This window comes from Lampetra planeri, chromosome 37, assembly GCF_965212315.1.
Source record: "Lampetra planeri chromosome 37, kcLamPlan1.2.h2, whole genome shotgun sequence".
NCBI classification, from domain to species: domain Eukaryota; kingdom Metazoa; phylum Chordata; class Hyperoartia; order Petromyzontiformes; family Petromyzontidae; genus Lampetra; species Lampetra planeri.
The window spans coordinates 8076992-8093103 of record NC_136143.1 but is presented as its reverse complement, the minus strand read 5'-3'; the positions used below and the strand labels follow the sequence as shown (position 1 = coordinate 8093103).

Here is a 16112-nt window from a genome sequence, read left to right as displayed (position 1 = left end):
CGCAGGCGCACACCTACAACACTTGACATGCCCTCGCCTAGGGGCCACCCATCCAAGTACTAATCAGGCTTCATATTCTTAGGTTTTTTTCGGTAAAGGCACGTAGGTAAAAAAATTAAATTAATAAAAGTAAAATAAAAATAAAATAAAAATCACGACGTTTCGGAGGCAACACAAGCTTCCGTCTTCAGGTGGAACCGTCACAGCATGATAGCTGTATCAAGTAAATTTATTTATTTATCATTTGCTTGATACAGCAAGCGTGCTGTGACGGTTCCACCTGAAGACGGAAGCTTGTGTTGCCTCCGAAACGTCGTGATTTTTATTTTATTTTTTATTTTACTTTTATTAATTTAATTTTTTTACCTACGTGACTTTACCGAAAAAACCCAAGAATATGAATCCTTGCAGTCACGAAAGCTTCAAATCTAGAACTAATCAGGCTCACGAGAAAAAAAACCCTGCTTAGCTTTTGAGATCTGATGAGTGCAGGCCAGTCAGCATCGAGTTGGCCATAGGCAAAACAATGGGTGTGTATCAAAAGATTCATACTCTTAGGTTTTTTTTTCGGTAAAGTCACGTAGATAAATTTCTTTTTTTTTATTACTAAAAGTAATAATAGAAGTAAAATAAAAAATCACGACGTTTCGGAGGCAACACAAGTCTCCGTCATCAAGGTGGGACCGTCACAGCTAAAATTACTGCATCAAGTGAGGAAAAATTCCAAAAGACCAGCCCTTAAATACAAGTTAAGTGTATCAAAAGACCCAACGCCATCTGACATTAAGATACACCTCAAATAGATGAGCAGATTTATTTGAGAGTATGCAAACTAAAGCCGTGCAGCCGTAGTTTGTGCCGACCTGTACCCTTGCCTTCCAATGCCATCGAGAAGCCGAGTTATGATTGTGGAATTGAGCTTCGAAAAGCCGTGAGCACTGCACGTTCTGCAGACTGCGTCCATTTGTTTGGGCTATTTTATTTCCATGAAGCGCACCAGCCATTTATTACACTTACAATGCCTCCTCATTCTACTGGCTATCGTTAATATCGTGCTTGTTGTAAACGACATTAATTCTCATTACGCAGTTACAATTTTAAACATCAATGATATTAATATGGCATTATGAAGTACCATTCCGTTTGGAATAGCAATACCGGGCAATATATGCTGCAATCATTAGGTGGCTAATTACACAAATCTTCATGGTCACATTTACATAACTGAGTTTGTATAAAATGCTTGCTTGGGCCAATAATTTTTTGCAACACAGGCATACATGAGAATTATAACCCATTTCAGTCAGAATTGCGACGGATGCGTGCGGGAATTTGCATGGCTGCTTGCAAATAGCTTCCAGAGTTTGCGCAATAGCGACACGAACACACCACTGGGTCGCGATTGCTTCATAGGCCCTGCCCCTGCCTCTAGACACACAATAGAGAGCACGTGATTCACAGCTCGGAGCCACGTGGGGCAACCGAGAGGGAGCGAGGGTCTCGAGAAGTGTGAACACGCCACAGGGCGAGTGAATAAATGGACGCCACCACGGCGTCAAATCAGCAGAGGTGGGACAAAGTCATTGTTATGCAAGTCACAAGTAAGTCTCAAGTCTTTGCTCTCGAGTCCCGAGTCAAGTCGAGTCAAAGATGAGGCAAGTCCAAGTCGAGTCTGAAGTCATCAAAATCATGACTCGAGTCTGACTCGAGTCCAAGTCGCATGACTCGAGTCCACACCTCTGCAAATCAGCGTCGCCTGGAGACTCCCACGTGCGCAGAGAGGCGATGGTGAGAGTGTGCGGGCGTAGTGCGCCAACCAAGAGCCATAGATCCGGAGCAAGAATATGACGCAAGGATATAACGACTGAACGCTTGACAATTTATTTACAATGAGAACCAGCAGAACGAGGGCACAGTGGGTGGGTGGGCGCGGGTTACGTAAGCACGTGAGCAATTGTTGCGGCTTTTTAAATCCTTTATATTAAGTTCACTTGCTTGCTTGCTTGCGTGCTTACGACCGTGCAAATCTTTCGGTCGTTTTTTAACCCACTTCCCGTGATCCAATCGAGCTGACATTTTGCACACAGACTCGTTGTGCGTGACAATTTATTTTCGTGAAAATGTTTTTCCTCAATTTTCAACATTTTAGGAATGTTTTTTTTATATTTAATTACCAATTGCTTAATGGTGGCAGGCAATCATCTGACCCATAGGTGGCAGCCATCTCAAGCCAGAGGACGAGAGGACTCTAGCCGCCACGCATATAAAGGATTTATAGTGAAAAACTTTGTTTTTACGGGTTAATTTTTTATCGCATCCAAACCTGTCCAATGACACCTTCGAGCCTGCCTGTAAATTAACTCTGGCAGATATCACAGCTATATATGTCAATAGCTGCTGTTAAAAATCAAAACCTTATACATCGATGGGTGTGAGAGCCCGGGAACAGCTTGACCAGTTGCCCTCCCCAACTATCGGACGAGGGAAACGGGTCATGCGCTGTGCCCCCTCAACATCAATAACACTGGTCAACAACTAAAAAACATTTTTTTTTGGCCTGGACTTTTGCAGCTGATTTAGACTAATTTCAGGGTGCTGATTCCAAATCTGATCTCAGATTTGCTCTATCACATCTCATTTTTATGCTATCGGCATACCCCATTTTCATTGATTTTACCCGAAATGAATTCTGTCACTTATGATTGCAAGTTGTTGCGAGTCAGTGACTGCTTTAGTGTTAAAATATGGTGCTGTATTTTTAGGATAGTGTGTTTATAGTATAATTTTATGTAGATATCCACATTTATTTAATATTTTCTTCTGCAGTTTTTATTGAAAATGCAATATTTGATATCTCAAAAACATGATGTGATAGACAAAAACTGATGCCAGATTTGGAATCAGCACCCCAAAATTACATTAAAACCATTGGAATACATTATGCCAGAAAAAGTGTGTTGACCAGTGTAATTAATGAGCCCCTTGGCAACTATACTTGACATCGTTCTTCTTGGCTACCTGGCCACCCAACTTCAATTTGACCAGCATCAAAAATGCCGAAAAATACGCCAGATATTGTTGGATCTCAGAAGCTAAGCACGTTGGAGTCTGGTTAGTCATTAGTATGGGTGACCACCTGGGGCTTGCCAGGTGTTGTAGTCATGGGGGCTTTGAAGTGGCCGTGAGATGGCGGTGCTGAATGTCAGCCCCCTGGGATATGCGTTGGGTCTTCTCCTTCCACATTTCATATTTCTCTCCGAGTGCAACAGAGTGACTGGTCAGTGCACAGCATTATGAACCCGGCAACCTCGATTTAATCGTTGGCCACTGTTAACATCAGTGGCGAGTGAAATCTGACCCCGCCCCCACTGTCACCCCCCCCCCCCCCCACCATTTTTTAACCAGCCTGCGCTGACCTGCGTGGTGAAATTCAGTCAAACACATTCCTCCTGCGGAGGGAGCTGGTAGGAACGTCGGGTTGCTCGGTCAATGGCCAGGGTCAACGGCGGCGTGGTGTATCCCCCAAAATATGGCCGACTGTGAGGGCGGGCACAAGCCGGCGTGAGTAGGTTAAACGTTGAGTTTTATAAGGGCACCACGGGGTGATCAGCCCCTTCCCCACCCAGCCCCACCCCTCCCACCCAGCCCCTCCCCACCCTCCCCTCCCCACCCAGTCCCACCTTCTCCACCCAGCCCCTCCCCACCCAGCCCCACCCCTCCCACCCCCACCCAGCCCCACCCCTCCCACCCCCACCCAGCCCCACCCTCCCCATCCAGCCTCTCCCCACCCTCCCATCCCCACCCAGCCCCTCCCCACCCTCCCCACCCAGCCCCTCCCCACCCTCCCATCTCCACCCATCCCACCCCTCCCATTTTTGGATTCACGACGGACGAACGGACACAATAATCTCCTGTGGGCTGGTGTAACCAGGAGGTTCCTACCAGTAAAACAACCTTCATGTCTCGATTCAAAGCTTTCGTGACTGCAGGGATTCATCTTCTTGGTTCTTTCGGTAAAGTCCCTTCTACGTGACATTACCGAAAGAACCAAGAAGATGAACCCTCATGTCCTACACGGCAATGGGAGGCTGCCTTCTTCCAGCAGTGGACTGCCAAAGGACCTTGCATTATTATTTCCTTCAAATTTATGCAAAGGCTGGTACACCTTTCTCATGACAACAAGTTAAATTAAAAGCAAGCACCCACTAAATTCACACGGTGACTCTTATACGGCCCTGCACATGGTATTGATCCAAGTCTCCTGTCCAGCACACTTTACCCGTGTGTTCAACAGGGCACATTGTGTTCACGAGACGCTGAACGTCCCTACATCCCTCTGGAGTGTGTGTGTGTGGAATGCTCTTCAATTGGAACTGAGAAGAGCCAATCCTTTGGTTGCCTTCAAAACTACAACTAAACAAATTATTTTATTTTACCAGGTAAGGCCCACTGAGCTACATAGCTCTTTTATCAGAAGTGACCTGGCCACAAGTGACAGATCTACAAAGTGGTTTATCACTCTGACAATTTTTTGCGTGCAAATGCAATAAACACTGCATGTTATTCAATGTGGAGGGAAAACCGGAGGACCCGGAGAAAACCCCACGTGACCACGGGGAGAGACACGCAAACTCCAAATATACAGCAGGCGTTAGGGTCGGGATCGAACCCACGAGCTCCTGTAAACCAGGCGAGGTAGTTAACATATTTCTTAGCCACCGTGGCATCCGTGTCGTGGAGATAGAGGGGGAAAGGCGAGAAGGTACTGGAGTAGGATGATGATGGGATTAAGAAAGATGTACAATATGAGGGGTGGAGACAGGGCTTGGGTTACGGTTGGGGGTGGAGGCCTCTATGAGGTTTGAGAATGGGCAGAGCGCTTCCACATAACATGGGAAGCAGTCTAGGCTCTGCGTGTGGGTTTCCATGCCTGTCAACCCCATATCAGTGCCCTACCTTATTACAGACCGATTCAGACCTTATTGGTCACCCCGTGCCCCTTATACATCTCAACGTTCATCCTACAAAGCCCCATCACGAGGGAGAAACGCAAACACACAGACACATTTTGTTGTGCCCGTATAGAAACGGCTGTACGCTGATCGGACCTGAAAACTCAATTTCCCTGGACAAGCGTACGGGGTCAACCGTATGGGTTGACAGCGATGGTACCGTAGGGTGAATGGTGCCAAAAGGCCCCCCCAACTCGTCTTGTCCTGCGACGTAACGTGACCCGAACATAGTTTTTGTGTAAAGTCGGGCAGAGGAGCGTCTGCGGATGGCTACTTGCGTGCGAGGGGAGAGTGGACACTTGGGACGCTCGTGTGGGGCCTGGGGAGGAGGCCGATGTTCACGAGAGAGGAAGACATTGTTTGTTTGTTTGTGAAAGGTTTCGGCCAAGCCCCGAGGCATTTAACTGTGTTTTTATTTATTTATTCCGCCCTTTAAATCCAACATAATTGCCCGGGTCTTTCCTCTCTTATTGCGTTGCGTGTGATGATGATGCGCAGCATTTCCTTTCAGTTGAATTAAACTCAACACGCACGTATTTGTTTGTTTCCTTTCCTATAAAAACACGAAATTGGTTTATTACGAAGACAACAATTGTTGACCCGTGTGTGTGTACGGCGCGATTTGATGCCTGCGTTGCGAACTTGTGGGCTAATATAAACGATCGTGACAATGAACCCCGTGCTCACGTTGAATTTCTTCAGGGGGACACGGAGAGGTAAGACGTGTGGCCCTGGGGGGGGGGGCGGGGGGGGCGCGAAAGGGACAAGGTGGGGTGGTTGTTGACCTTGCGTGCAGCAACGATAGCTGGGGAAAGAGGCTATCGGGGCTGGGAGAAGACTGGCCAGAGAGCAGTGGTTCTTATTCTTGTGTTGCCTCCGAAACGTCGTTAAATTATTTTATTTTATTTTACTTTCATTCATTTTTTTTACCTACGTGACTTTACCGAAAAACCTTAGAATATGAATCCTTGCAGTCACGAAAGCTTCAAATCTAGAAGCAGTGGTTCTTCTTCACCTTTACTGCAGCCTCTGCACCCATTTGGTTCTCAATAGTTAAACAAAATGTACGCAGTAATGTCAATAAATACGTTGGTTTGATGAATGAAAGTACGTTTTAACGTACGTGCCCGTTCTTCATTTGTGTTTTCGATTAATTATTTACCTTCTCAAAAAAAAAATCTGGCCGTGTCTCGCACCCCCAATAAAGGGCATCTCGCATCCCCAGGAGATGCAGCGTGCACCCCAGGTTAAGAAGAAACACTGCCTTGGTGAGCCCGGGACGACGGCTGCACAACGCCTACCCAGGCCAAGGGATGAAGAGGAATGATGGATGGACTAAGGAGGGCCAAGATTTACCGAGCCCTGCCTTGGAACACGTGGCAATCGTTGTTACCACCACCGCCGCTGCTGCCGCCACACGGGAGAGTTACCGTTGCCATCACCATTATGGACAGGCATATCTTGGAAACCCGAGCAAAAATATGGAGTATCAGGCTTTAAGAGGAGTGTCTGGATGTGTTTTTTTAATCAAAATCCGGTTCGCATGATGACCCCCCCCCTCAATCAGACACGGCCGTGCCATTCATTGCAAAGTATGAAAAGTAAGAATAGGTTTTAACCCTCTGGCAATCAAACAGGAGGTGGTAACACGTTCAAGCACCAAAATAGATTCCCTTTTGCAAGGAATCGAGTCTGCATTAAGCACACGCACTTGCAAATGTCGCTATTCGGAAATACAGAAGGTTCCGCTCTGTTAGCGGGCGTTGGTTATTGCAAACATGATGCCTTGTATAAAGGTGTCAGTTTTGTACCAGTTGAAAGGGTAAAAACCTATCACTATATTTTGCCACTGGTAAAGGAGGTCTCATAGTGTAAATGAGGTAAGGTTTGTCACGTAAACAGAACACGTCAATTCGTCACTAGTGTAGTAACGCTTATGACTCGTTCACACCGGAGTTGGAGGCACACTTGTTTATTTAACACCACACGTTGTGACATACACACTGAGGGGGTATCGGCCCCCTCACCCGTCTATCTGAGGACACACCTCTAGGCTAACCCTAGCCTGCCTCTGAGTCCTCCTCTAATGGGCTAGGGGAGGCTATCTTGGCCCGACACTGGTCAGTCGGGCCCGGTACCCAGAGTCCAGACCAGCACTGGCTCTGGCTCTGGTACCACGCCACTGGCTCGAGCCTGCGCGGTCCTGATAAGGACGGCGTGCCAGGGGGAGACCAGGGCTCTATCTAGGACGTCTTCCGTCTCCTCTTCTTAGCTAACACAACACTCCCGAGCCCCTCGATACATTCCCCTTTTATACCCAACCCCTCCCCGAGGGGTGGGGCCCCGGGGGATCATAATGACCGAATCGACCCCCCAGGGTGTCTGGCGCGGACGTCGCAGAGGGCACCTGCTCGTGCACACATGTAGCCCCGCCTACTGTGTTTGTTTACCATAGGCTGCCATGCATAACGGGCTCTCTGTAACAGCCCTACATCACTCCCCCCCACATAGCATGCAGCCGTCCCGGCTGCCAACATACAAAATTTTACAATAAAGGTGCCTTCACCCCCTGACGTGTGCCTCACTATTTTTGAACCATAACAGGAACCAGAACAAGACACAACAACAAGATGAGAAACAACCCGTCGCACCCCCCCGAATAAATACGAATTCCGTAAAAAAAACAGCTTATATACAACCAGCAGGGAACCCACCCCGCACACACAACAAACGGTGAACCCAACATATGTACATCCGAGGAGCGGGAAACACACCATCCACACAACAGCCAATAAACACAACAGCTATGTACACATTTTCCGGCCTCACAACAGTTTGCGCATTTTAGCGCGCGTCCTTGCAGCGGGCCCCTCACACGGGGTAACCCCGCGTGGCGGACCATCAGGTGGCGACTGTCCGTCTTGAGGTGAGCATTCCTCTGACTCCGCGTGACCCTCGGTATCCGCAGGAGGGGTGATCGGGCGTGAGCCCGTCACTCCTGATGCCCCTGAAGGTGGCACAGCCGGCAAGGCATTAGGTGAGAGCGACAGAGACGGACCCAGCAAGTCGGCCGACCCCCCACACGTTTGGCCACGCGCGTGTGAAGTGGGGTTGTGTACCGCAGCGAAGGGTTTTAATCTGGAGGGGTGCACGAACCATCGCCGCTTCCCCCACTTGATGCGCACGCACTGCGGACGTAACACCTCCACCACTTCCACAGGGCCCCGCCACGGCCGCACAAGTTTAGAGGAGGTTGCCAGTGGCACCTGGGGGCAGTGCAACCATGCCTTGTCCCCCGGCTTCCACTGCAGCATGTGCGCTCGACTCAATCTGAGGCGCTCATTTGCCTTCTGACGGAGGTCAGAGTTTTGCATTGCAGCATCCCGTGCCTCGGTCAATTTGTCCAGATTAAATTTAACGTGGTCAGCCAGATTAGTTTTTCCCTGCGGCACGGGGATCCGCAACTGGGCACGAACAGGCGGGTCTGGTTCTCGGCCGTACATGAGGTAAAAGGGAGAAAACCCCGTAGCCGCATGGGGTGCCATCCGGTACGCCGCCAAGACCCCCTGAATTTGTAGGTCCCAATCCGTTTGCGAGTCCGAAACTTGTTGTGATAACATGGACGAGATGGTGCGATGCAAACGTTCGACCATCCCGTCAGTTTGTGGGTGATATGGGGAGGTCCGAATTTTCTTTGTGCCCAGGAGATCGCAGACTTGTCTGAGTAGTTTACCGGAAAAATTTCTGCCCTGGTCGGTCAGCAGCCTCTCCGGAGCACCTTTGTCCAGGACATAACCCTGAACAAAGGCCTCCACGATGGCTGCTGCCGACTGGTTGGCCAAAGGCCAGGCCATAGGCCAGCGTGTAAAATACTCGACACCCGTCAACAAATATCTATTCCCTCTGGGGGTGGCGGGGAATGGTCCCAAAATGTCCAGAGCGACCAGCTCGTTTATCCTGGACACTTTGATCGATTGCAAGGGCGGGTTAGACTCCCGTGCCGGCGGTTTGCGTTGTGCACATTGAGGGCACGATCCCAACAAATCCCCCACATCCCTCGTCATGCCAGGCCAGTAAAAATCAAGTTGCAGCAAGGCGAGAGTCTTTTGGGTCCCCAGGTGTAGGAGGCGCTCATGAGCGGCCCATACCACCCTACCCCGCAACCCAGTAGGGACAACCAGCCGATGTCGACGTGACTTCCCGTCCCAATGCATTAGCAGACCTTGGCACATTTCCCATGCGTCGGAACCACCTCTTTTTCCCCCCGCCGCACTGCCAACGCGACGTCGCCACCCGAGGAGGGAGACATCCTCCATCTGGAGGCGCCCCCATTCAATGACGGGCAACCCCAACAGGGAATCTTTGCCCTGTTGTTCGATCGAATTAGGAACCATTGCATCGTCGTCGTTGGCGGCCGCCAAGACAGGTACCGATGTGTCCCCTGGAGGCCTGCAACGTCCAGACCCCAGGAGGCATGCACACTCGGAGGTGGTTGGCAAGCGTGACAGAGCGTCCGCGTTGGTGTGGCGAACGCCCTTACGGTATGTGGTTTGGAAATCGTAATCCTGGAGGACCTCCAACCATCGGGACAATTGTCCCGATGGCTGTTGAACCCTCAGGGCGTACTGCAGTGCCGCATGATCTGTGCGGACGGTGAAATGCCGACCGTACAGATATGGGCGATACTGTTGGACGAAATGGACAATTGCCAACAGTTCCCTACGGGTGACACAATACCGTTGCTCCGCTGGAGACAACACCCGACTGCCGTACGCAACCACATGTTCCACGCCGTCAACCACCTGGGAGAGCACGCCCCCAATACCCGTGTTGCTCGCATCGGTGTCGAGCAAGAACGGTTTTGAAAAATCAGGGTAAATCAGGGGAGGAGCGTTTACCAAAGCATCCCGAAGGGAGCAAAAAGCAGCCTCCTCCTCCTGACCCCAGCAAAACCGAACCCCTTTAGATGTTAAAGCATGTAGGGGTTTGGCGATAGTCGCAAAATTAGCGACGAAGCGTCTATAATACGACGCAAACCCAATAAAACTCCTAACCTCTCCCACTGAGGTGGGAGTCGGCCAGGAGCTTACACACTGCGTTTTGGCGGGATCGGTAGAAATACCTGAGCGCCCCACGATGTGCCCCAAATAACGCACCGACTCGCGTAACAAATGGCATTTTTGGGGCTTAAATTTCAAATTAGCAGCCCGCATCTTTAGGAAAACCGCCCGCAACCTCTGGAGATGTTCCTCAAAAGTTTTGCCAAAGACAATGACGTCATCCAAATAAATCAGGCACGACTCCCATTGCAATCCAGCCAAAACCAATTCCATCAACCGCTGGAAAGTTGCCGGCGCTGAGTGTAAGCCCATCGGCAACCGGTTGAATTGAAACAGGCCGTGCGGAGTACGGAAAGCAGTTTTAGGCTTTGAATCATCGTCCAGAGGAAGCTGCCAGAATCCCGAAAGTAAGTCCAATGTGGAGAAGAATCGCGCTCCCGCCAAGGCGTCAAGCGATTCGTCCATCCGTGGGAGCGGGTATGCGTCGGCAACCGTAATTTTATTAAGGCGCCGAAAGTCAACGCAAAACCGCAACGAACCGTCCTGCTTCTTAACCAGGACGATCGGCGCTCCCCAAGGGCTGTTGGAGGGAGAAATTATGTCGGCGGCTAGCATGTCATCAACAGCCGATTTGACATGGTCCTTTTCGGCGGGACTCAACCGAAAAGGATTTTGGCGTATTGGCGCGCTGTCACCCGTATCAATATGGTGACGCAGCAGATGAGTGCAGCCCAAATCGTATTTATCCCGACTGAAAACGTCGGAAAATTCCCTCAGTAGTGTCTTAAGACGTTGGCGCTCTAAATTTGACAGGTCCGTCGATCCCGCGCAAAGCGCCTCGAGCCACCCTTCATCGCTGTCTGAATGTGGTCGCGGTGCAGGGGCAGCGCCGACATGACTCGCGACGGGTTCCTCACAGGGCACCGGCGTTGCGTGAGCAAGCACGGTCCCCTGTGGGACCACCACCGTCTGCGAGCCCACATTGAGGACCGCGATGAAGGGTTCTCCATCCCCTCTCACTATGGTCTGGGCCGGGAGTAAATTAGGTCCACTGACCCCGGCCCTAGACGGTCCCAGCAAAACCCCTTGAGCCCCAATGCCCTTAGCGAAGGGCCGCCGAAGTCTCAAAGGAATTAACATTTGCGCCCCCGGAGGAACGCGCACCGTTCTATCTACGAACGCCGGCACCGTCGCGAACGCCGTCCGGCTCGTAGCGGGGGATGGCAAAAACGCCATGCGTCGGCCCGATGGGAGCTCAATGCATCCCTGGTCGATTAATATCCTAATCGGCATTTTGGCCAGGAAATCCGTCCCCAGCAGGCACGGAACCGCCAGCGAGGAGGAAACAAAAATCGGCCCAGATAATTTAATATCCCCGACACAAATTTGGGCTCGAATTTGTCCGATGATGCCAAGTGAACCCCCGTTAGCAGCAAAGAATGGCACATTAACAGGCATCAAAGGACGGCTCTGGGCAGGGAGAATGTTATAAATCAACTCCGAAATAATGGTCGCCGATGCTCCTGTATCGACCAAGATGCGAACCTCCACCCCATCGATGTGACCCACAACGGCCGACGACCCCGACGACGCGGCTACAACCCGATGGGCCAAAACGGACCACTGGCTGGGTTCAATGTGAGTACCCAGAGCGGTGCGTGTTGGTGCCATGGTACGCGATATTGGCCCCCCCTTCGCTGCGGTGTTTAAGTGTGCGACGGGCGTGTGCGTGGGCCAAACGTGAGGGGTGCCGCGACTCGCCGGATTATGATGGTGGAGCTTGTGACGAGGGCCGGCGTCCCGTTGAGGTGTCGTCCCGCGCTGCCGAGGAGAGCGGCACCCCGAGGCGACGTGGCCCCGGATGCCGCAGTTGTAGCAGCGTGGAAGCGCTGGTGGCGACGATGGACGTTGTAGATGGCTTGAACCGGCCCGGTCCCCCCGCGCTCCCGCTCCGTGCTGCCGTCGATGGTTGATGGCGCAAACCTCTTCCGCCGGGAGGGTGGCCGCAGCGACGGCGCGCCCACTCGCCGCCTTGCTGGCCTTCCGTCGTTGAGAGGACAGGTTTGCGTGGAGGAGACGGGCCGCTTGGAGGGAGCACATTTCTGCATCGTCCTGTGCGACAATGACGATGTCTAAGTCGTCCGCCAGCAAAAGTATCTTTTCTGTCACCATGGCGTCGATCCCCTCGTCGTCCATTCGTGGAAAGGCTTCCTTTGCCAGCGCCAGGAGGCTTGTACGGTACGCCAGGGGCGACTCCTTCGTCCCCCGCTGGCGATCGTAAAAGAGTTGACGACAGTCCGATGGTGGCCCATACACAGCGGACAGCACTTGCATCGCCTCCCGCAGCGTGGAACGCCTCTCCTTCGTTGCCGATGTTAGTGTGGCGAGGGCGTCGCTGTCGAGGAGTGCTGGCAGTGCTCGGAGAGCCTCGGCGTCTGTCCACTGTGCCATCTCCTGGTGAGCGAGGAAGCGCCGCTGGAAGCCGCCCCAGTCGCCCTCCTCGCCCACAAATTCTTTGAGTGGCGGCAGTCGCTGATGTAAGGCAGCGGCTGCAGAGGACGATCGCGCTCCCTCGTCTCCCTCACTCGACTCAGCGTCGGCCCGAAGCAGCGATGGCATCGCCGGTCGCACCCGTGGTGACGCGGCAGGTACTGTACTCCCGCCGTTGGACGCGATGCTTAGAGCGGCCACGCCCTCAACAGCAGCTGCGGCGATGGCGGGAGTTTCAAAATGTTGCTCCGTTGAAATGGCGGGAAGGCGCTGTGGTCGTTGGCTGCTGTCGCCTCGTGGCGGTCCCGCAGCCCCCAGCCGTGTGATGTTATCGAGCATGGCGGCTGCGGCGTACAGCAGCTCGGCCAGCTTCGCGTGCGCCTGCCTCAGCCCCTCCGTCGACGGCTCCCCTTCCTCCAGCTGCTGTGGCGTGGATGCACCCAGCCCCGGCTGCTCGATGGCATCTTCAGCCGTCTCGGGCTCTCCAACTGCAGCGGTGTCCTCCGCTCCTGGTACTCCGACTCGAGTCGTCCGGCGTGTATCCATGTTCGTACTTTGTTTCACTTCTGACGCCAGATGTAGTAACGCTTATGACTCGTTCACACCGGAGTTGGAGGCACACTTGTCGGGCCCGGTACCCAGAGTCCAGACCAGCACTGGCTCTGGCTCTGGTACCACGCCACTGGCTCGAGCCTGCGCGGTCCTGATAAGGACGGCGTGCCAGGGGGAGACCAGGGCTCTATCTAGGACGTCTTCCGTCTCCTCTTCTTAGCTAACACAACACTCCCGAGCCCCTCGATACATTCCCCTTTTATACCCAACCCCTCCCCGAGGGGTGGGGCCCCGGGGGATCATAATGACCGAATCGACCCCCCAGGGTGTCTGGCGCGGACGTCGCAGAGGGCACCTGCTCGTGCACACATGTAGCCCCGCCTACTGTGTTTGTTTACCATAGGCTGCCATGCATAACGGGCTCTCTGTAACAGCCCTACACTAGTACAGCACACCGGTGTGTTGGAGAGCCAAGCCACAACATTTACAATCTGAGTACGACGTTTCGCCAGTAATTACAACCGGCATCATCAGGCGAGAGCCAGATTCGTGGAGAATTCCTCCGCTTTCGTTCCTTAGAGGGGTGGGTGCGATGACGTCACTTGTGAGCCCTTCACGTGCGAAGTTGGGGGGATTAATGAATGAATATAAATTACAATGGGTATCCATTGCCGGTTGAGTTATTCATATGGTAATCAACGGACATTATGCATGCAGATTGTTCTTGTACCTCCTGTCGTTTGCGTGCAATAAAATAGCAGTACCCTGTTATTGTCTGCGTACACGTAATCCCCAATTGATGTATGGTGATCTGTATTGGCATGCAAGGAGTGTCTAGTTTATGGATGATATTGGTAGGAACCTCCTGGTTACACCAGCCCACAGGGGATTATTGTGTCCGTCCGTCCGTCGTGCATCCAAAAATGGGAGGGGTGGGGCTGGGTGGGGAGGGGCTGGGTGGGGAGGGTGGGAAGGGGCTGGGTGGGGAGGGTGGGGAGGGGCTTGGTGGGTAGGGTGGGGCTGGGTGGGGGTTGGGAGGGGTGGGGTTGGGTGGGGAGGGGCTGGGTGGGGAGGGGCTGGTCACCCCGTGGTGCCCTTATAAAACTCAACGTTTAACTTACTCACGCCGGCTTGTGCCCGCCCTCACAGTCGGGCATATTTGCGGAATACACCACGCCGCCGTTGACCCTGGCCATTGACCGAGCAACCCAACGTTCCTACCAGCTCCCTCCTTAGGAATGTGTTATTGGTCGCGAAAGCCTACGTGTTAAACGGAGTATACAATGGTTCCAATCTGCTAAATTAACATTCAATGGCCCAACATCAACTTTCCAACGGGTGGCAACGTTTGAGGAATGCCCCACATATATTACCAAACAGCCGTGAGAGGTCAAGGTATTTACGAAAGGGATGCGTTCGATAATTGTTTTTTTACCCTTCTGTCTGGCAACAAAACTGACACCTTTTTACAAGGAGTCATGTTTGCATATACCACAATACCTGCAGTCATAATACAAACAAAAGACATAACTCTGATAATATGCACTGTCCTTGAAGTTGATTGGTCAAACCCATGTGAGACTAGGCTCTAAGGAAAGCTGTCTCGGGTGTGGACCAATCAACTTCAAGGACAGTGCACATTATCAGAGTTATGTCTTTTGTTTGTATTATGACTGCAGGTATTGTGGTCTATGCAAACATGACTCCTTGTAAAAAGGTGTCAGTTTTGTTGCCAGAGAGAAGGGTAAAAAAACAATTATCATATTTTTACTGGCAAATAAGGTTCCCATAGTAGGGATGCGTTCATTAAAAAAAAACACGTTGAAAAACGAAATGTCTTAAATTGGAATGGCTTCTCCTATTTCTTGAAGACAAAACATAAGCATATGTTTCGGACAGCCATTCCCACTCTACTCCGAACCTCAAGATGGAGAACATGAATGTTAAAACGATTGAATACTACTAATAATAATTAATTTAAAAACTAAAATAATAAACCTTTGCGCGTGTAGTGGTGTTAACTACTCCGTGTTCGCAAACTGTGAGAGAGCGGATCGTAAACAAGGTTCTCCCGCTCAATCAAACGGTCAGGGTCAACTGGGGTGAGGTAGGATCCAAACGCCAGATTGGGAAGGACCAATCGGAGGGTCCCACAAGGTGGCAGGGGATTGGACAACCCGGCCACGAACAGGTATAAAAGCCAGAGCGCTGAGAGCTCTTGGCCAGTTCTGCTACACAAAGACCCACGTCGGCCGAAGACATCTAGGACCCTGGACCAAGCCCTCCAGCCCTTATCAGGGCTAGGGCTCAGTGTAACCAGTGGTCGGGGAGAGATCCCCTAGGTCCAGCCAGAGGACGCTGGGATAGCAGGGAGATTAGATAGCCTGCAAGGTCCGGAGGCTGTGTCTCCTCAGGGTAACGGGTGAGGGGACCATATACCCCTCTGTGTGATAGGGACTGTGTATTAAGATAATAAACAGTGTGTGCCATAAAGAAGTTTAGAAGTCCGTCCTTTACAACACTACACGCAGAAGCCCACCAAGAGATCCTGCTGCAGGGGACACCACCGTGATGATGATGCCACCTCCCGGAGTGTCCTTCTCGTTGATGACACCGTGATGACGCCTTCTCGTTTGATGACCTCGTGGCGCGTGGCCGTGGTGGCATTTCGTTCACGCGGCTAAATTCTAGTTTGTCCATCGAAAAGTGTCCACAATTTTGGCCATTGCGCTTACGCAAAAAAAACTATTAAAAGCGTAAATTGACCGTCCGTAAATCTGGGAGCACCGGTATAACATGCCTACTGTCTGCACGGTGGCCTATAGGCAATGCAAATTATGCATTGAATACAAATGAATCCTACCCGCTTGATGCATGCATGTAAAATTATAATATATAGTTTTCCATTCATGGAAATGATTGTGCATTTTCCTTTAGGCTCGTGTAATAAATGAGACAGAATACACACGATAAAAAAACACAAGAGTGACGGAACAAA

The 16112-nt window shown here is 51.5% G+C and overlaps 2 protein-coding genes across 2 annotated transcripts in view; both read right to left on the bottom strand.

Annotated features, from left to right (window-relative positions):
• Positions 1–16112, bottom strand: part of LOC144731019 (calcium-binding protein 7-like) — a 64054-nt gene that overhangs the window by 31741 nt on the left and 16201 nt on the right. The window lies entirely within an intron of this gene.
• On the bottom strand, positions 6919–13183 carry LOC144731017 (uncharacterized). Its single transcript, XM_078611978.1, has 2 exons — positions 11834–13183; positions 6919–8019 (listed from the first exon to the last, which is right to left on the bottom strand). The coding sequence occupies exons 1-2, from the start codon at positions 13106–13108 to the stop codon at positions 8005–8007; spliced, it is 1290 nt and encodes a 429-aa protein (XP_078468104.1). The 5' UTR covers positions 13109–13183; the 3' UTR covers positions 6919–8004.

Excerpts from the sequence above, each read along its gene's own strand:
- LOC144731017 (XM_078611978.1), bottom strand. The coding sequence starts at position 13,108 with ATGGATACACGCCGGACGACTCGAGTCGGAGTACCAGGAGCGGAGGAC.